The sequence below is a fragment of the Garra rufa genome, chromosome 23 (genome assembly GCF_049309525.1).
Source record: "Garra rufa chromosome 23, GarRuf1.0, whole genome shotgun sequence".
Classification (NCBI taxonomy): Eukaryota; Metazoa; Chordata; class Actinopteri; order Cypriniformes; family Cyprinidae; genus Garra; species Garra rufa.
The window spans coordinates 37,300,639-37,322,800 of NC_133383.1; the positions used below are offsets into that span (position 1 = coordinate 37,300,639).

The window sequence follows — 22,162 nt, forward strand, 5'->3', positions numbered from 1 at the left end:
CACTTCATTTTTTCTTGTCTCAGTTCATCTAGTTTTTGCATAATTTCCTGCATTGTTTTGTCTCACCTCAAGTTTTTTTGTTTTGTCTTTTCTCATCATGTCTCTTCTCATCTCTTTTCTTGCCATGACTCACCTCTTATTTTTATATTTTGTCTAGCCTCGCTGCTCTCTCTGCTCATCTTTTTTTTTTTTCTCTCATTTAGTCTCATGTGTTCTCTTGGAAGCACATTATGGGCACTACTTCATATAAATAACTAAACTCACTCCTCATATAAACACTAATAAATTTGAAGGAGAGAATTTCAAAAAAAAAATTGGAAAATTCTGTCTCCTGTGAGAGGCACCTCTCATAAGTCAATATGAAATACTCATATCAGCCTAGCCCTGTTATCGCTCGCACACTTGGTTTTCCCTATGGTCCTAAATCGAGAATATATGAGACCAGAATATTGTACCTTGTGGCCATCTTCAAGCAGCACAAGACAATTACAGACGCCTATATGAGATTACGGCGAGGTCTGTTTAGGCCCAGGTGGTGGATTCGGCCCCTGGAGGCAGAGACAAAAGCAATAACTCCCTACACTTGACCTTGCCTCACTATCTTTATACACTTTACACACACATACACACAACCAGTTAAATGACATTGGGATTGCTGAAATCTAGCATCTTTTCCTGTTCCCATGTGTAAAAGACGGTCGAAGAGGGAAGGGAAGCAGATGTTTAATCAGTTTACTTCAGACAGAGAGAGGACGAGACCATTAGAGTGACCCAGGACTGCAAAATTGATCCCGCATCTATATTCACAGACTTTGAGCCATGTTAGTGGCTTTATCCGTTGTCTTTTATTGACTTTATTACAATGCCTTCTCTGTTTGAATTAGTTTTTCTGTGTCACAGAGGGTCGGGACCTTCGCCTTGAACTGTCACGCTCATAGATTACACATTGTTTCTTCTGGACACAAAGTGCCGTTGTCTAAATAGACACACTTGGGACAGTATTGTTCTTCGGGTGAGACGAGGAAGTCTCACCCTGCAGTGTGTATTTGTATACTTTTATTTGTTATTTATCAGCAGGGTTAGATGTTACATAAACTATAAAGAAGAACTATGTGCAGTGAAGCTCTGCGTGACTCAAATTACTTTTTAATCTCTCATATGGATTGATATGTCAGTTTGATAAGTGAGGCAATAAACCTTACAATTGTTGTTCAAGGATGTTTTTTTTTTTTTTTCTTAGAGTGATCAATAGTTTGCTGTATCACATGTTTGTGTGTTCATGGAGTGGGACTTATGTGCTGGTTTTGTGTTTTTTGCAGTTCTCCAAGGAGAAGTACCTGCTGGAGTCGCCTCCGGAGAAACTCAGGAAGGAGCTGGAGGAGGAGCTCAAACTCAGCAGCACTGACATGAGGAGCCACGGCTGGTACCATGGCCATATTCCACGAGAGGTGCGTTTGTGGTATAGTGTTCACTATCTTACACAGAGAGAATTTAGACTAAACAGAATAGGGTCTGGTCCACTTTGCAACCTATTCTGAACCCTTAGATGAAAAGAAATTTATGGAAAACGACAAAGTTCATTTTGGATTTAGAGGTGGATTTGTGTCAAATTGATTATACCACAATAATGAACCACAATTCTGAGAAAAGAAGTCATAATTGCAAGATACATGCTCACAATTGTAATAAAAAAAGTCAGAATTATGAGGAAAGACTCACATTTGCAAGTTTTTTTTTATCTCACAATTTCAACTTTATAACTCGCAACTGCAAGTTTATATCCTGCAATTAAAAAAAAGAAAAAAGAAAAAGAAAAGAAGTTATATTTTTTTCTCGCAATTGTGACTTCTTTTCTCAACATTCTGAGACAAACTCACAATTTTCTCGCAATTATGACTTCTTTTCTCAGAATTACGAGATATAAACTTGCAAATCTGACTCTTTTCTCGCAATTGTGAGTTTATTTCTTGCAATTCTGACTTTTTTCTTGCAATTCTGACTTCTCTTCTCAGAATTGTGGGACAAGCTCACAATTTTTCTCACAATTGAGAATTTGTCTCACATTTCAGACTTTTTTCTCAGAATTGCGAAATATAAACTTGCAAATCAGACTTTTTTTTCTCGCACTTCAGATTTTATTGTCACAATTGTGAGTTTATAGAGTTTGTATCTCACAATTATGACCTTTTTTGCAATTATGACTTCTTTTCTCAGAATTGTGAGACAAACTCGCAATACTGAGTTTTTCTCGTAATTGCACATTTGTCTCGCAATTATGACTTCTTTTCTCAGAATTGTGAGACAAATTTGAAATTGCGAGAAAAATTCAGAAATGGCATGTTTGTCTCAGAATTTTGAGAAAAGAAGTCATAATCATGAGAAAAAAAGTTAGAATTCCAAGATATAAACTTGAAATTGCAAAAGTCTAGATTTCTAGATTTCACTTTTCTATCTCGCAATTCTGACTTGATAATTTGCAACTGTGAGTTTTTACACTTGCAATTCTTAGAAAAAAGTCAGAATTTTGAGACAAACTTGCAGTTGTGAGAAAAATTCAGAATTACGAGTTTGTCTCACAATTCTAAGAAAAGATGTCATAATTGCGAGAAAAAAGAATTGCAAGATATAAAGTCACAATTGTGATAAAAAAGTCAGATTTAAGATATAAACTTGAAATTGCAAAAAAAGTCTAGAATTGTGCGAAAAAAGCCAGATTTGCACGTTTCTATCTCGCAATTCTGACTTTGTAACTCACTACTGTGAGTTTATATCTTACCATTCTAAAAAAAAAGTCAGAATTGTGAGACAAACTTGCAATTGTGAGAAAAATTTAGAATTGCAAGTTTGTCTCACAATTCTGAGAAGTCATAATTGCGAGAAAAAAGTCAGAATTGCAAGAAAAAGTCAGATTTGCAAGTTTATAGCTCACAATTCCAACTTTATAACTTGCAACTGCACGTTTATATTCTGCAATTCTGAGGAAAAAAGTCAGAATTGACACAAGCTCACAATTGTGAGAAAAATTCATAATTGTGAATATGTTGCATAATTCTTAGAAAAGTCATAACTGCGATAAAAAGTCAGATTTGCAAGTTTATATCTCGCAATTCTGACTTTGTAACTCAAAACTGTGAGTTTATATCCCACAATTGTGAGAAAAAAGTCAGAATTGTGAGACAAACTCGCAATTGCAATATAAAAGTTCAGAATTGCGAGTTTATGTTTCACAATCCTGACTTTATTTCTAGCAATTGCGAATGTATAGTTTAAGGATATTTTCGCAGCAATACCATAGAAGAACCTTGGAAGGTGTCACGGTAAAAGCAAGGGATCTGGGTCCAGGTGCAGGTAGAGATAGATTTTTAATTAAACAAATAAACAAACAAAGCAAAAGGCCAACACGGCACAAACTACTCAACTTAAACACAAAAATAAACAAAACCAAGAACACGATCGAAGGCCAGGGATTCAGAAACACAGAATACACGACAGAACTTAAGACAATGCAGACACACCAGCGTGGGGGGAAAGTGGGGATTATAAAGACTGTGATAATAGTGAACAGCTGTGGAAGACACGAGTGACAATCAAAGACAGGTGTGAACGATCAGGGAAGTGCAGTGCAAGGGAAGGGAAACAGCGCTCTCAGGTGGCTGCGGGAAACCCCACAGCCCAGATCATGACAGTACCCCCCCTCAAGGGAACGGCTTCCAGACGTTTCCAAAACAATCTGGAGGGAGGAGGAACGGAGGAAGGTGAATCAGGGGGAGGGATGGCGGGCCAGGCCCGTGCAGCGGAGTCACGTGAGCGGACATCGCCGCCAGAGGAACGTCAGCGGACGCCGCCGCATCAGGACCAGAGATAGTGGTTGCCGCTGCATCAGGAACAGAGAGAGCGAACGCCGTCACCTCGGGCATAGAGTGAGCGATAACCGCCGCGTCAGGAACGGAGATAGCGGTCACCGCCACGTCAGGAACGGAGATAGCGGTCACCGCCGCGTCAGGAACGGAGATAGCGGTCGCCGCCGCGTCAGGAACGGAGATAGCGGTCGCCGCCGCTTCGGGAACAGAGATAGCGGTCACTGCCGCGTCAGGAACAGAGATAGCGGTCGCCGCCACATCAGGAACGGAGATAGCGGTCACCGCCGCATCGGGAACGGAGATAGCGGTCGCCGCCGCTTCGGGAACGGAGATAGCGGTCGCCGCCGCATCGAGAACGGAGATAGCGGTCGCCGCCGCATCGGGAACGGAGATAGCGGTCGCCGCCGCATCGGGAACGGAGATAGCGGTCGCCGCCGCTTCGGGAACGGAGATAGCGGTCGCCGCCGCTTCGGGAACGGAGATAGCGGTCGCCGCCGCTTCGGGAACGGAGATAGCGGTTGCCGCCGCTTCGGGAACGGAGATAGCGGTCGCCGCCGCTTCGGGAACGGAGATAGCGGTCGCCGCCGCTTCGGGAACTGAGATAGCGGTCGCCGCCGCATCGGGAACGGAGATAGCGGTCGCCGCTGCTTCGGGAACTATCTCCAAAAGTGCTTGTTGCATCATCCAGGTACCTTTTTTTAGGCAGACCATTGAAAAACCATTTGTCCTTAATCTTGGAAGTTGCGTAAAGTAAGCCAATCAAATTTGACCTGGTGATTTCAGTCAGTGTTTGTGTGCAATAGTAAAATTGTGTGCATTTGCCATCTATGGCTATGCCTTTCCAAAATCCCAAACTGTTCTCTCAAACAAACAGAGCAAAAGCAAGTGCCAGTGTTTCACTTTTCTGGAAATCGCCTACAAATGACTTCTAGCTGTCTCTGCATATTAAGCGGTAATAGATGAAGGCATTTTAACTTCAAAAAGATTACACACCTCAGATTTAAGAACAATGGATGTTGAAGGGAAGTCCACACCATGATATACAAACCAATGTGCATTGAGTTGTTCAGTTAAAACCCAGTTTGGGTTTATTTTATGTTGGTGTGTGTGTGTGTGTGTGTGTGTGGGAAAGTGTGTTTGTGTCCTTTTTTGCACCGTAGAGCCGTCAAACTACAGCCCACGCTGTCTCTACTATGAGAGCAGCCATCTGGGCATTAGCATAATGTATTCCTGATCAAGCTGGAGTAAAGAGAAACTCCAGCCCTCTCTATTAAAAACTATAGGTAGTCGCCATGGCGATACGCCCCCATGCTGCACTTCTGACCTCACCAAATGTACTGTTGCGCCATCTGCTGGAGCAGAGGCATGTAGCACATAAACCATCACATCTGTGGCATTTAATCAACTATCTTTGAAAACTTGTGTAAAATATAAACTATTGATTCACAGTGATGTGAAAATGTTACTGCATATTTCATTTTAAATGTGTAAAATGTGTTTATTTAAAACAAAACTGATACATTTACACTAGAAAGTTCTGGGGGGAAAGTAGTATGTTGAGCTGTGGTGTTCATGTAGGAAATGTGGGTTTGAGTCTAGCTCGCAACAATTTTATTAATAATAATTTTTCTTTTGTGCCAACACAGGCTTCAGAAACCTTGGTTATGCGTAGCGGTGACTTCCTCGTACGGGACTCCCTGTCGACCGTGGGCGATTATGTCCTCACGTGTCGCTGGCAGCAGGAAGTGATCCACTGTCGAATCAATAAAGTCCTGGTCAAAAGCGGGCAAACCAAAATCCAGTACATGCTGGAGCATGAGAGCTTCGACTCTGTCCCCACGCTGGTCAGGCACCATGCTGGCACGGGTCGAGCCGTGTGCCCACGCACCGGAGCCCAGCTGCTGTGTCCGGTCAACCGAACTCTCCCGCTGAGGTACCTGGAAGCCACGTTTGCTTTGGCTGGTGGGAGACCGGGTTCTGCACATTCACCATCGACCCAGAGGGGTGCGCACATCAAGAGACGAAGCGTTACTATGACGGATGGACTGACGACGGAGAAGATCATTCCTCACAGGTAGACCATTATCATTATTATCATCTGAACTAATATCATAAAGCCTTGTTTTGTTATATTCAATTAGTGTTTTTAGTGACCACAAACAGTTAAATTGGTTCAGTCTCAAAATAACACATTAAAATGTTTTTTTTTTTTTTTAACCATATTCATGTATTGTTTTTAGTAACCACCAAGAGTTAAATTGATTCTGTCTCAAAATATTGTTTTTTTTAAATCATATTCATCTTGTGTTTTTAGTGACCACCAAGAGTTAAATTGCTTTAGAGTCTCAATATAACACATTAAAATGTTTTTGTTTTGTTTTGTTTCAGTTTTTTGACCATATTCATGTAATGTTTTAGTAACCACCTAGAGTTAAATTGGTTTAGAGTCTCAAAATAATGTTTTTTGACCATATTCATTTACTGTTTTAATGACCACCAAGAGTTAAATTGGTTTAAAGTCTCAAAATATTTTTTTTATCATATTCACTTTGTGTTTTAATGACCACCAAGAGTTAAATTGGTTTAGAGTCTTAAAATATTGTTTTTTTATCATATTCATTTAGTGTTTTAGGGACCACCAGGAGTTAAATTGGTTTACAGACTCAAAATAACATATTAACATGTTTTATTTTGTGTTTTGTTTTTTAACCATATTTATTTAGTGTTTTAATGACCACCAAGAGTTGAATTGGTTTAGAGTATCAAAATATTGTTTTTTTTTATCATATTCATTTAGTGTTTTAATGACCATCAAGAGTTAAATTGGTTTAGAGTCTTAAAATATATATATATTTTTTATCATATTCATTTAGTGTTTTTAGTGACCACCAAGAGTTAAATTGGTTAAGAGTGTCGAAATATTGTTTTTTTAACATATTCTTTTAGTGTTTTTAATGACCACCAGGAGTTATATTGGTTCAGAGACTCAAAATAACATTTAAAAATGTTTTATGGAGTTTTGTTTTATAACCATATTCATTTACTGTTTTAGTGACCACTAGGGGTTAAATTAGTTTAGAGTGTGTGTGTGTGTGTGTATATATATATATATATATATACTCTATATAATATTTAACATATTCAATTAGTGTTCTTAGTGATCACCAAGAGTTAAATTGGTTCAGAGACTCAAAATAACATATTAACATGTGGTTTTATTTTGTGTTTTGTTTTGTGACTGTATCCATTTAGTGTTTTTAGTGGCCACCAAGAGTTAAATTGGTTTAGAGTCTCAAAATAATGTTTTTAACCATATTCATTTACTGTTTTAATGACCACCAAGAGTTAAATTGGTTTAGTCTCAAAATATTTTTTTATCGTATTCATTTAGTGGTTTTAGTGACCAAGAGGTAAATTGGTTGAGAGTCTCGAAATATATATATATTTTTTACATATTCGTTTAGTGTTTTTAATGACCACCAGGAGTTAAATTGGTTCAGAGACTCAAAATAACATTTTAAAATGTTGTTTTATGGTGTTTTGTTTTGTGACCATTTTCATGTAGTGTTTTAGTGACCACCAATAGTTAAATTGGTTCACAGTCTCAGAATATTTTGTTTTCTTTTGATTGTGTTTTGAATATATATCCTAATCTTGAATATGTGGTTACATTCTTGAAGTTCAGATATCTCGGGTCTAACATCAGGCATATTAACAGGTCACATACACATGTGTCATAAAGCAGGAGTGATGTGCTCATGTAGGATGTCTTGTATTATCAGTGCCGCCCAGTCTACAGAGCCAGATGAGCCTCAAACAGTCGAGCCAGAGGTGAAACCAGCGGAGGGCAGCAGCTGGTGTGTGTGTGTTTATGTGTGTGTGTTCACAGCTGGCACAGACCCCCTCCCACTCACTTCTGTTTCCCAAACAGATTTGGCCACATGGAAACCCTTCACCTGCTTCTGTGCATGTCGTCTCTAGCAGCACAATAGCACTGAATGTGTTTTTCACAAAGCTTGTAGCAGTGGCTTATATGTTGTTCAGCAAAATTAGAAGCTGAAAATGCTTGATTGTTTTGACACGTACTGTAAAATGTGTTTTGACATGAAGAATGAAGGATTTAATAGCATGCTTGTCCTTTCCAGCCCTTCAACAGTGCACCATAAGGATGCCATGAGGAACTGCGCCATGAGCATGGATCAGATCCAAGAATACCGTTGCCCGCTGTCCCCTGTGGGGGAAACACCTCTATCCCCAGCCTACAGCTCAAGTGAGTCCATCTGAATATTTAAACCCACTGATAGCACCTTTTAAGGCTTAGCTCACCCAAAAAGTAAAGGATAATGTACACCCAAATGGTTGTTATCACAAAATTAACCTAGACAGGGTAAAAAGGACCTAGACGCTTATTGGGGATAGCTTACCCAAAAATGAAAATTCTGTCATGAATTACTCACCCTCATGTCGTTCCGAACCCATTAGACCTTCGTCTCTGGAAGACCAATTTAGATATTTTTGATGAAATCCAAGCACTTTCTGACCCTGCATAGACAGCAACACAGCTGACATGTTCCAGGCCTAGAAAGGTAGTAAAGACATCGTTAAAATAGTCCATGTGACATCAGTGGTTCAACCGTAATATTATGAAGCTACAAGAATACTTTTGTGTGCAAAGAAAACAAAAATAACGACTTCATTCAACAATTTCTTCTCTACGTTATTGACGACTGTGATTATTGGGGGATAAATCACCTCAGAATGTTGCACCTGACCAAACAGAATCAAGCATTTCAAAGAGCCGTGTAGTAAAATCTCTTATTTTCTTCATTTCTCCAGTCTCCCGCCACAGACATGGCTCAGGTGGGCGTATCCTCGCCGTGATCCCGCCTTCTCCAGTCATGCGGCGCTCCAGCGATCCCCATCTCTCGCCATCTTCCTCCAATAACAACCTTCCCTGCTCAGACGCGGCCCCCAGCACCCACTCCACGCCTGCCCGTCACCCGTCCGAGAGTTCAGAGCAGGGCGGCAGCTACTGTGAGCTGAGACCCGGTCAAGCCCCCATTCCTCCCTGCAAGAGCTACGTAGAGAGGCTGAGGGTGGAGGAGGGCCAAAGCCCGGGAGCTCCAGATGAGGTAGAGGGCTTTATGCTCCCCCTGGTGGAGACCAGCTCTTCCTTCAAGCCTGGGAAATACCAGTCGACTCTTCTGCCAGCCGAGAATAAACCTCTGGAGATGAGCGTTTTGAAGAGGGTGAAGGAGCTGCTGGCGGAGGTGGATCCTAAAACTGCCGCTAAACACATCACCAAGGCAGACTGCTCGGTAAAAAACAGAAATATTTACATTGCCACTAGCAGAAACAGACACTTAGTGTCTATATTACTGTTTCCCTATCCACTTTATTCTTCAACACAGAAGTAAGCCTATGTGAGAGACTTCCGGTTCATTAGGATATTAAGCAGAAGAATAACATTCAGTAAACTCTAAAACTGTTTGCACTACAAACCAGTGTGTTCATAATTAGAATAATACTTTAGAATAATATGGTAAGACACACTAATTTGCAATACCAAGCAGCAAAACGAGCAGTTTTATGCAGCTTAAAATAGCTGGATGCGAATGAGACCTGGAAGCCAGACCCATAAAATTTACAAATGGCTGTGCCCACTTTTATGGGAAAAATAAGGTGGATACATTACTATATATACATTTTATTAGCAGTGGTTCAATCAGTGCACTCACCATGCTAATTATGTGCCAAGAACAATACATCTATAACCATAAAATAATTTTTTTTTACTGGTCTTTTATCCAAAGTACCTACAAATGATTTGATGTAAGGCACTTTTTTTATGTATATTTATTTTTTTAAGTAAATACATTTTTTTAGAACTGAGTAAAAATATCATTTCCATGAATTAGTTTCTTGCTGAGAATATTTAAAATATTTTTTCTAGTGACATTATTAGTTGTTTTGCTTACAAATGTATAACTAGGTCAAAAACAAACACCTATTGTGTTTTTCATATTTTAGATATATAGCCCAGGTTCAGTTTTTAATATATTTACATTTTTGTTGGTTTTAGCTGGGTGCATATTTGTAATTATTGAATACTAATACTAATAATTATAATAATTATAATAAATACAGTATTATTGTTAATTATTGAAAATTTGAATATCACTACCAGTCAAAAGTTTTTGAACAGTAAGATTTTTTATGTTTTTTGAAGAAGTCTCTTCTGCTCACCAAGCCTGCATTTATGATCCAAAGTACAGTAAAACAGTAAAATTTTAAAATAATTTTACTATTTAAATAACTGTTTTCTATTTAAATATATTTTAAAATGTAATTTATTCCTGTGATTTCAAAGCTGAATTTTTAATATCATTACTCCAGTCACATGATCCTTCAAAAATCATTCTAATCATGCTGATTTGCAGTTCAAGAAACATTTATTATTATTCTTAATAGTTAAAACAGTTGAGTACATTTTTCAGGATTCTTTGATAAATTTAAAGATCCGAAGATCAGCATTTATCTGAAATAAATAGTATTTTGTAACATTATACGTTATAACATTTAAAAGCTTGGAGTCAGTATACTTTTCTTTTTTTTTTCTTTTTTTTTTTTGAAAGAAAAAAAATACAGAACTTAATACTTTTATTTGCAAAGGATGCTTGAAATTGATCAGAAGTGATGATTAAAAAATGTATAATGTTACAAAAGATTTTTATTTCAGATCTTCTGAACTTTCTATTCATCAAAGAAACCTGAAAAAAATGCTACTGTTTTCAACATAATAATAATAACAAATGTTTTTTTAACAGCAAATCAGAATATTCTAATGATTTCTGAAGGATCTTGTGACTGGAGTAATGATGCAAAAAATTCAGCTTTGATAACACACACACAAAAAAAAAACATTTTAAAAAATATGCAAATAGAAAACAGTTATTTTAAATAATAAAAATATTTCGAAATGTTACGATTTTTGCTGCCTGGATCATAAATGCAGGCTTGGTGAGCAGAAGAAACTTCTTTAAAAAAAAAACATTAAAAATCTTACTGTTCAAAAACTTTTGACAGGTAGTGTTTTTTATATTTATTATAAAATCTATTAAGTCAGTTAGAGCTGTACAGATAGATCTCTTCTCTTGGAGAAATAAATAGGTCTGGTCACATGGTCTTTGTTTTGATTTCATATTAAGGCCAGGGTTGCCAGGTTTTCACAACAAAACCCACCCAATTGCTACTCAAAACTAGCCCAAAACTAGTTCTGTCGCCTTTCGGAGACATTACTCCAGTCAAAACCGCATTCTGGGATTAAAATACACATTTTTTAGCAGGGTTCCCCTGTTAAAATTTGCATTCCAGAAGCTAAATATTACATTATTGTGGTCGCTTCAACCCTAGGACATAAAAAACAACACACAGCAACAGTGTTAAAGTAGCCTAAATCTGCTGTTAAACCGCAGACTTGGCAACCCTGCTTAAAGCCCATGTATATCTCTGCTATATCATGACTAGCCCCCTTAAAGGGATAGTTCACCCAATATTCTGTCATCATTTACTCACCCTCATGTTGTTCCAAACCTGTATGAGTTTATTTCTTCTTTTAAACACAAAATAAGATATTTTTAAGAATGTTGGTAACAAAACAGTTGAAGGTAGCCACTGACTTCCATAGTATGGAAATAAAACGCTATGGAAGTCAATGGCTAACGTTAACATGTTTTTAAAATATCTTCTGTGTTGAAGTCATAAAAGTTTGGAACAGAATGATGACAGAATTTTTGACAGTTCATCTTTTCAACCACACAAGTACTCTTTGATACCTGATCGATATAACAAATTATTGTGTATTATCCAATTCCAGGACAACATTACTAGTTCCTATACACATTTACATTTCTAAACACTCTCAAAGAAGTACACAAACAGTAAAAATGACCCCTTCTCAAGCTCTTGACTCGACATTACGTAAGGCACATGTGAAGCTGACTGATAAAGTCTGGATGGCACTCCAAACCTTTCATCTGTCCGCAATCTCAGTGTTGTCCTCCATTAACATCTAAACCTTCAGGGTTAATAAACTCTTTCCAAACTGCTGTTTACCACATTCATCATGTGACGAGTTCAAGGCTAATTAAATGTCTTCTGTTCTGACCAGGAATATATTAGGATGGAAATAAAGGGGTGGGGTCGAATATATTGCTCTTGTAACTGTGTGGCCATCTGCAGGTTGCTAGGATACTGGGCGTTACCAAGGAGATGCAGAAGATGATGGGAGTGAGCTCGGGGCTGGAGCTGCTGACTCTTCCGCATGGACACCAGCTGAGGCTGGATCTGCTGGAGAGGTGAGGAAACACTTACACTTATATAGACACATCACAATCAGGACATGCCACAGACTTCAGCTGTTCTGAAGTAAAGGGAACAACACAGAAATCAACAACTTGTGATGTTTAATTCTATCAACAAGTAATTAACTCTATTCCAACCAGCAGATGGACATTTTAAGTTGAAAATCAACATATTAGAGTGATTTCTGAAGACTGGAGTAATGATGCTGAAAATTCAGCTATGAATCACAATTCCATCAAATAGAGAACAGTTTAAATTGTAATAATATTTCACAGTATTACTGTAATTTGATTCAATAAATGCAGCCTTGGTGAGCAGAAGAGACTTTTTTTTAAAGCTGTATGGAATATGTTTGATTGATCAGCTGTATTCTACTTTATCTCCTGTTCTACAGGTTTTACACCATGTCTATAATGATGGCGGTTGATTTGTTGGGTTGTACGGGCAGCACAGAGGAGAGAGCCGCTCTTCTGCATAAAACCATCCAGCTGGCTGCTGAACTCAAGAGCAACATGGGCAACATGTACGGATTCGCTGCGGTCATGAGAGCCCTGGAGCTGCCACAGGTGAGAACACACACCTGTTCTCTCAAAGGATATGAGGTGGAATTCATGTCCGTAGCACAAATGTGCAGGAGGGGTTAAGTGTCAAAGAGTAATAGCAAGTTCACCTTAAAGGATAGTTCGGTCATGACAACTGCCAAAGCATATGGCGATACGGTGCTGTGAGTATTTAAGGCGTACTGCTGCTGGTCAAATAGCATAAAATAGCCCATAGCAGATCTATACAGGTGGAGCTGGGGAAGTTGGAGGGTTTCAGAGGAACTCTGAAAGCGCGCTGTGAACTGCATAAGTGAAAGCTACCAGCTATTTACGGCAAGACACTGCAGATGACTAGGGTAAAAAAATTAACTAATAGTTATTACCTAACTTACTCAGTTGATTGATTGCATTGTTAATTGCAAACATTTTTTGTATTACAAGTTTTCTAAAATGTTAGGTTTTAGTATGCAAATGAGGCATTGTTTCATGAAATATGCACTAATTTGCAGTCAGTTTCAAAATTCTTGTTTGATTTTTTTTTTGACATATTAGAGTCAAATGTTTTTACAGAAGGAATTTTGGGTATCTCATTTTGTCACTTTATAATTCATAAAATACTTAGAACTGGCAGAAAATTATAGATTTTTTAGTTTTGGGGGGAATAAAATGCTGTATAAAATCAAGCAAATGATATATGAACAAATCCCTCTTTAAAAACCTTCAGGATATAGTCAGGAATAAAAATGTAAAGTTTGGTGTGTGTAAGTGCTACTGAAGTGGAGATTTATGGCTCAGTGTAGAAGAAAAAACTCATTTTGAGAAAACGGTCTTTAAAAATATGTATTGTAATTTAAATCTATTGACACAAATAGATGAAGTGCTATAAAAGAAAAAAAAGCCCAAAATCTCAAACTTGACAGGTGCATGAAAAAAACTGTGTTTTTGCCTGCAGTGTCTCCCCTTAAATAGCTGCAAGCTCATTGGTTGCGTATGCAACATAAACCAATCAGCTTGTGCCAAGTTGTATAACTCTGTGATTATAATCAGTTACGTTAACAACCCATCTGTCTGCATCATCTAGAGTTTCATGGCAGAACTAGGCATTGCACCCAAAAATAAAAATTACCCCATTATTTACTCACCCTCAAGCCACCCTAGGTGTATATGACTTTCTTCTTTCAGATGACTACAATCTGAGTTATATTCAAAAATGTCCTGGCTCTTCCAAGCTTTATAATGGCAGTGAATGGGTGTTGATTTTGAAGTCCAATAAAGTGTATCCATCCATCATAAAAAGTGCTTCATATGGCTCCAGGGGGTTAATAAAGGGCTTCAGAAAAGAAATTTTGCGTTTGTGTAAAAAAAATATATCCATATTTAAAACTTTATAAACCATAATCGCCAGCTTCCGCCAACTGTCATACGTGCGTTCATGAGAAAGTGACGTTCCAGCTGAAGAAGTAGAACGTAGGTGTAGCGTAAGCTCTGGTAAGAAGTGATGAACGCAGAATCGCAGAGGAAAGAGCAAAAAAAAAATAATAATAAAAAAAAAACACCGGTCACAAATTACAAGTACAAAACAAGGATTTACAAGGTACAGAAAAATGTAAACCAAGAGGAGATTGTGTTTTCCTTTGCTGCAAACAAAACTTGGTTCTCGTGAGACTAGCATATTCTCACCAGAGCTTACACTACGCCTACATTACAGTTTATAAAGTTTTAAAAATTAATGTTTCCTACACAAATGCACCAATTCACTTCATAAGGCCTTTATTGACCCCCTGGAGCCGTGTGAAGTACTTTTTAATGATGGATTTATGCACTTTTTGGGCTTCAAAATCTCAACACCTATTCACTGCCATTATAAAGCTTGGAAAAAACAGGACATTTTTGAATATAACTCTGATTGTATTCATCTGAAAGAAGAAACTCATATACACCTAGGAATGGCTTGAGAGTGAGTAAATCATAAGTGGGTAATTTTCATTTTTAGGGGAACTATTCCTTTAAACACTGCTTACTAGTACTATAATTTGTATCAGAATACAAGTATTATTTCGATTGTTTGCAACTTGTGATGAACGTTGTATGGTTGCAGTTATCTTACAGTAAACACACCAGTTATATTAGAGTTATATATTTCAATTTAATCTGTGATGTTTGTTGTAGATCTCACGGCTGGAGCAAACATGGATCACACTGCGACAGAGACACACAGAAGGCGCCATCCTCTATGAAAAGAAACTCAAGCCATTCCTGAAGGCCATGAATGATGGGAAAGGTAGGACAGAGTGCCTTAAGGAATCTTATTTAATGACAAAATACTGTTAATATTCTACACCACAGAATGTTTATTAGTGACAGCTGCTTCTAATCAATTGGTAAAGAATTACATGAAAAATATAGTATTATTCTTAATAGTGAATGACATATATATATCCAAATGCCAGTATTTGGCATTTTTAAATTATCAGTATTGGTTGATTATTTTCTTTTTTTTCTTTGGCCAATATGGGCCAGATTTACTAAACAGGGCAAATTGTTATTTAAGTAAATAATATTACTAACAGGGCAAATTCCATAAATGCACCAATGGGAGGGGAAAATTCTGTGCGTGATTAACTGACAATACACATGTTTAAGAAAACAGACGCAACATCTCATTTTCAGAGCAAATTACCGCCTGCTTTTTTGGGGCGTTAAATAATCACAGACTCAAGTATCTTATGTTATTGGAATCCATACCAGACAAAATGCATGCCTCTGATCCGTCCATCACCCGGGTAAAATTTTTTGGGTATTTAGGTTTTTTTTATTTTATTTTTTCATTTTTTTGAAAAATCTACTTTTGTGAACTAGTCTTAGGTTATTCGCTGGTCCGAACCAAACCAGTGCAGCAAGATTTTCTGGGGAGTGAATATCAATAATTATCATCAAAAAAAGTTGAACTTTCGACCATTTCGTCGCAAAGGGATGCCAAAATGTTTGAAAGTAGCAGGGCTGCTTTAACTAAAATGGTTATAACTTTTGAATGGAATGAGATATCTTCCCCAAACTCAAAACATGCATGTAAGAGCTGAATCTGAGGGCACATGAAATATTATTGGAGCTTGGCCACTTGGTGGTGCTTTTAAAAACATAAAAACAGCCATAAGTACGCACCTGTTTGTCCTATTGACATGAAAATCTGTATGCACCGTCTTGGTCCAAACTGCTACAAGTGGCTAAGAGGACATTTGTGTATCCCAAAAAATATGGCCGCCGTAGGCCGATGAACTCTAAGCACCTATTAGAAAGGCTTAACAGAGATAGATTTGAATGAAACTCTGTGGGCCTGTTTAACTTATGGCCCTAAAGGTCTATAAAATTTTTTAAAGACATCAGCCATTGGAGTGGCAATATCGCATTTTTCAAGGGCGTAAATGATTGTATATTCCACTTTTTTTTTTTTTACACATGCACAAAATATTTGTATCATACAATAGACCTTCTCATTCCAAACAACTTTGCCTCCAGAAACACTGCTGTCAATCAAACCGTTTGTTAAATGATTGATGTGAAATAGTCCTAGGTTTTTCGCTCAATCTGGAAAAAAACACTGCAGTGCAATTCTCTCCAAAAATTTCCAAAAGCCCATAAAGCCTAAACAAAAACTCAAAACTTCATGAAACCAGGTGAGCACATGCGAGAGGTGATTCTAAACAAGCGTGCAAAGATTTAGAGAGATCGGATCATAGCTGGCACTGTCATAAACATTAAAAAGCATCATATTTATACGACAAAATACCTGTACTTGCCAAAAATGCTTTTTAAATAATTGATTTAGGTGGTTACAGGCTTGCTAAATAATATCTAATATCGTTTTTCATATGTGCCTAAATGCCTTAAAGTGCTTGAACCCCGGTAATCAGCTATATTTGTTTATTATATTTTCATTTTATGTATAATTATATAAGTATATCACAAATAACAAATCTCCCAGCATTTACTACTGTTTTTGTTTTTTAGACTGATTAATTGATTAAATTATTAATCTTTCAGAGACCTGCGTCCTCTCGAACACCTCTTTCCCTCACGTGGTGCCGGTGTTGTCACTCCTGGAGCGCGGTGTGGCGGCTGGTGAGGCGCTGGAATCCTGGGAGAGTGTGGAGTCTGGAGTGGATGTGGTCATGAGTCACCTGGAAGCAGCTCGAACCATCGCTCACCATGGAGGACTGTATCGCACCAACGCTGAAAGCAAACTACAGGGTAAACTATTAACCTGTGTTACAATTAAAATATAAAATAAAAAGTATTTATAATTAAACAATTATGAAACTTTACTTATTAAATCCACACAGATTTCCAGGAGCGGAATGAGGTGCTGGAAATCTTCTGCACGGAGTTTCAGATGAGGCTTTTATGGGGCAGTCGTGGCTCCGAAGGAAGCCAAGCCGAGCGATATGAGAAGTTCGACAAGGTCCTTACTGCTCTGTCCCACAAGCTAGAACCTCCTGTACGACACAGTGAATTATAGCACCCCCGCATTCACAAATGGTATGATCCTTGACCTTCCTGTCACTCTTACTCCTGGACCAGACCATGCTTTTTTTTGGGGGGGGAGCCACACAGGAAATGGAGAACGTGACTTGCTCTGCAAAACAAGGCACAAAAGGGGACAGGCTTTATGCGAGCATGAGAGCGCCCCCTAAAGAACACAGATGTGAACTGCAGCAATGGAATGAAATAAAAATCTAAAGCCAAAATCTCTTCTTCAGTGGTGACCAAGAGCACTTCCTTTTCAAAAAGAGAGAATGTGATGAAGTGCAAGCTGACTTTAACCCAAAAGGGTCTGAATCCTATTTTATGTGAATCCATAATTTAGTTTCCATCAGCTGTCGACAAAAAGCAAAGATGTCTTGCAGAGGTGACGCGTCTCTGCACAGGAGATGAGACTGCATTGACTTTACTCAGTCACGATTTATTGCTGGAATAGACCGAACACACTCACTTTTCAAATGTCTGAATGTAAGTTGCCAAATCATGAATTCAAACAGATGTCAGCTGGATAAAGAGTCTTATTTTTATGCTCATTTTTTGGGGGTTCACTTCTGTGTGTTGCTTTATCGATAGAAATGATAGAGTCGACAGTTACTGTGAGGAATTGGGCCTTCATTTTTAATGAGTGTCAAACAGATGCTCACATTCACACTCTCTCCAGGTCTGACAGCATTGCTTCTCAGAGCGCTTTGGTGTCTGTATGTCTTAGAGAAGAAGTGTAAGATAGAAGACATACTGTTTTCTTTGCTCTCTTTCTGTCATTCTGGGATTTCTTTTAGTTAAGTTTTGTCTAAAGAGTTCATATCATGAGGAATATCAGAATTTAATAATCCAGTCCAAAAAAATGCATTTATTAAAACTTGGCAACCCAAGTTCACCACAGATTGTGCTGTTTTTTCGCTGTGTGTACACTATAAAACGTTTTTACCAGTTTCAACTTAAAAACTTAAGTTTAGCAGCTGCCTTAAAATGTCAAGTTAAATCAACTTACGTCATTTAAACTCACAAGTTAAATCAACTAATTTTGATTGCAATACGTTAAAATGACTTGTAGTTTTAAGTTGATTTAACTTAAAATCTTAAGGCAGCTGCTGAACTTTTTAAGTTGAATCTGGCAAAAACTTTTTACAGTGAGCACCTACAGCTCTGCTGATCCCAATATTGGAAACTTGTTCATTTACAGCGCATATTGTTTTATGAATCAGTTACATGAGGCAGCGCAAATTATATTAGCAACCCACAGCTCATGTGTTTCTCATTTCACATACAAAAAAGGGCATTTGCGTAGTCTTAAAGGCACAGCAGCACAAAAAGAGGTTGGTTGAAATTGACTTGAAAAACTAAATTTTTATCGTTTGGACTTGATATGACCGCTTTAAATGGCAATGGCAATGAGGTTTAGCTCTTTTTTAGATATATAATGTATATTCTCAATGAGACTGGATCACAACGAATGTCGGTTTGTATTATTTAAGAGACGCATATAGTCAGACTTTACAGACCAAGTCTATGCCCAGATCATCTATTGCAAATCAGCAAAGACATTTGATTATACATTTAAACATTCAAAGTAATGTTATGGCAATAAGTTACAAGCTAATATATGGAGGATCATTGTGCATTAATGCATACTGATCATATTTAAGATTAGAAGTTTTACCAAAACTCTATTTTGATGCAGAAATCAGCCGTTTGTCTAACAGGTATAAATTAGGTGGGCTAATTTTTTGTTATTATACTTTGGTGGGTACAAAAGAACTATCCCATAGAGTTGAATGGGCTCTTTTGATTTGCGACCTAGCAACCACCCAAAACATCATAACAACACCCTACACTGTAAAAAGTTTTCACCAGATTCAACTTAAAAACCTAAGTTCAGCAGCTGCCTTAAATCAGTTAAATCAGCTTAAAACTACAAGTCGTTTTAACTTATTACAATAAAATGAGTTGATTTAACTTGTGAGTTGAAATGACGTAAGTTGATTTAACTTAAAAATTTAAGGCAGCTGCTAAACTTAAGTTTTTAAGTTAAAAATAGTGAAAACTTTTTACAGTGTAGTAGCTGCACAGCGACACTATGACATCCTGGCAGCGACTTATGTATGAGCACCATTTGCATTTTCATCAAGTTCCTGCGGAGAAAAAACTAAGTTTGAAAGAGCCCAGCTATTAACATGCTCATTAAATTCAAAAACACTTTATATTCTGGTAGATTTAGCCAAACGAAACCCAAAGTCACATGCATATACCTCTATCAGCAGTGTAAATGTTCTACCCTTATTTCTGGGTACCATAAAGAGAAAAGATCTAGGTATCTGGTTAACGCAATCTATTGTGTATCATATGCAGGCTGCTATACTTCACACCCAGTCTATCAATGCATATTTCCAGGGAATTTTTCTGAAGGTATTTTTTCAGGTATCTTAATAAAGGCACATCTGAAAGTAGACGATGCTGTCTAGTCACAGATAGGGAAGCATTATGGGATGAAAAGTGGATCATATGCAATTTCACTTTTAGTCAGCAGAGGGCTCTGTTTAGTAAGCTAAAAAATAGTAAATGGAAGTACATTTTGAACCTTTTGAAGCTTTTTTTAACAAGGCCTGCTGGTCTAGGACTGTAACTTGTGATTGGTTTCTCTACTGTAAAGGTAAATGTGTGACTATTTCGTTTTGTAAATAGTTACCCCTAAAAAGTCAGCGACAGACGAGGTGGACGAGGTCACGTGATTGCATCCTTTTATTATGTGCTGTACATACTGGTATGTCATATGTTTTGCACTCTTTTTTCAGAAAATAAAATACAGTAAGCTTGCGTTTTTGTGCTTTTTTACTCTAAAGATTACTTAATACTGTATTTGAGTTTTACCTATTGCCTGTTGTTTCTGTTTGCAAAATTTTAGTCGCCTAAAATTCGTAGGCTATTAATATCAATGGTTTAATGTTAACTCACAAAAACATATTTAATTTTTTTCTCATAATTTTTAGCAGGAATGAAAACCAGTCTGTGAGGGATAGAAGCAGGCTACATTGTGTTAAATGAATTGTGGCCTAGTGTTGTTTAGCAGCATTTAAGATTTTTCAGTTGATGAACACAAACTTTAAGTAAAAACTCAAATAAAGTGTTGTGAAAGTTGAGGTTTTTATGTGAAATCACATGGTTCTTGGTGATTCATAAAATACAGTACACGCAGAGATAGACAAGGCAAGCATTTGAGGTTAAAAAGTATATAAATTGTAATTTTTTTTAGAAAATAATCCATCGTTTCAGTAGATAAGACACTTCTTCCTCAGCTGGGATCATTTATAGCCCTGTGAAGCTGCGTTTATACTGCATTTTGGAAGTTCAAACTCGTGGGCACCATAGAAGTCCATTATATGGAGAGAAATCCTGAAATGTTTTTCTCCAAAAATATAATTTCTTTACAACTGAAGAAAGAAAGACATGAACATCTTGGACAAAGGGATGAGTGAACAGTATCTGTAAATTTTGTTCTGGAAGTTAACTTCTCCATTAAGGTGAAATTACTTGTCTCAAGTCAACGCCTGTGTTTTTTTTTTTTTTTTTTTTTTTTTTTTTTTAAGTTGATATAGTTCCAACACAAATAAGCAGTTTCACTAAGTTTGGTCTCTTTTTAAAGAAGACACTTGTCAGATTATTGTAATATATTGTAACATAGCTAGGGTATGTTAAATAATGCCACAAATGAATACATTACGGTTCAGCAAAGTACAGCAAAAACAGTAATATTGTTAAATATTTTACTATTTTAAGTAATTTTAGATTTAAATATGTTTTAAAATGTAATTTATTCCTGTGATTTCAAAGCTCAATTTTTAGCATCATTACTCTAGTCACAAGATCTTTCAGAAAACATTTTAATATTCTGATTTGCTGCTCAAAAAAAAAAACATTTATAATTATTGTTGAAAACAGCTGAGTAGATTTTTTCAGGTTTGTTTGATGAATAGAAAGTTCAAAAGAACAGCATTTATCTGAAACGGAAATCTTTTGTAACATTATAAATGTCTTTATCATCACTTTTAGTCAATTTAAAGCATCCTTGTTAAATAAAAGTATTCATTTCTATAATTTCTTTCCCCCTAAAAATATCTGTCTATATATATATATATATATCACTCTGTGATTACCTACGGCACTCGGCCTCGTGCCTACGTCGAATCACAACCGTGCCGATATACAGCCATATCTCAAGTCTACTCGTGTGATATTGCTCATATATATATATATATATATATATATATATATATATATATATATATATATATATAAACTGACTCCAACCTTTTGAATGGTGTAGTGTATAATGTTACAAAAGCTTTTTATTTCAGATAAATGCTGATCTTTGGATCTTTATATTCATCTAAAGAATCCTGAAAAATGTAATCTGTTAAACTGTTTTAAATATTGATAATAATAATAATAAAAAAATAATTAATTAAAAAAACGTTTTACATATTACAATGATTTCTAAAGGATCATGTGACACTGAAGACTGGAGTAATGATGCTGAAAATTCTGGAATAATTTACATTTTATATTCAAATAGAAAGCAGTTATTTTAAATAATAAATATATTTCACAATATTACTGATTTTACAATATTAATAATATTTTTTATGTGCACATGACTGAAACTGGTGCTAAAATGTGCTAAAATATGAATATGGAATGTTATATTATATATTAAGAGCACATTTGTATGGTGGTTTTGTAAACATTAATACGATTTATTATTAGATTTCATATTTGCATGATTGAAACTGGTGCTAAAATGTAGGATTTATTTTGGTAACTGAGAAAAGTTGATCAGCCATACTTGGGAATGTTGAGTTT

General features: G+C 36.8%; 1 protein-coding gene across 3 annotated transcripts in view; it reads left to right on the plus strand.

Annotated features, from left to right (window-relative positions):
* The window catches only part of sh2d3ca (SH2 domain containing 3Ca), a 61,433-nt gene extending 41,323 nt beyond the window's left edge, over positions 1 to 20,110 (plus strand). For 2 of the 3 annotated variants that reach the window (XM_073829714.1, XM_073829716.1), the window contains 10 exons: positions 1,320 to 1,448; positions 5,507 to 5,934; positions 7,643 to 7,717; positions 8,006 to 8,130; positions 8,697 to 9,178; positions 12,102 to 12,217; positions 12,619 to 12,790; positions 14,936 to 15,047; positions 16,808 to 17,014; positions 17,107 to 20,110. In XM_073829714.1, coding sequence (XP_073685815.1) covers positions 1,320 to 1,448; positions 5,507 to 5,934; positions 7,643 to 7,717; positions 8,006 to 8,130; positions 8,697 to 9,178; positions 12,102 to 12,217; positions 12,619 to 12,790; positions 14,936 to 15,047; positions 16,808 to 17,014; positions 17,107 to 17,282 — 2,022 coding nt within the window. In that variant the 3' untranslated portion in view covers positions 17,283 to 20,110. The remainder of the gene's footprint in view (positions 1 to 1,319; positions 1,449 to 5,506; positions 5,935 to 7,642; positions 7,718 to 8,005; positions 8,131 to 8,696; positions 9,179 to 12,101; positions 12,218 to 12,618; positions 12,791 to 14,935; positions 15,048 to 16,807; positions 17,015 to 17,106) is intronic. The other variant, XM_073829715.1, reaches the window with a different exon arrangement.
* The last annotated feature ends 2,052 nt before the right edge of the window (positions 20,111 to 22,162 follow it).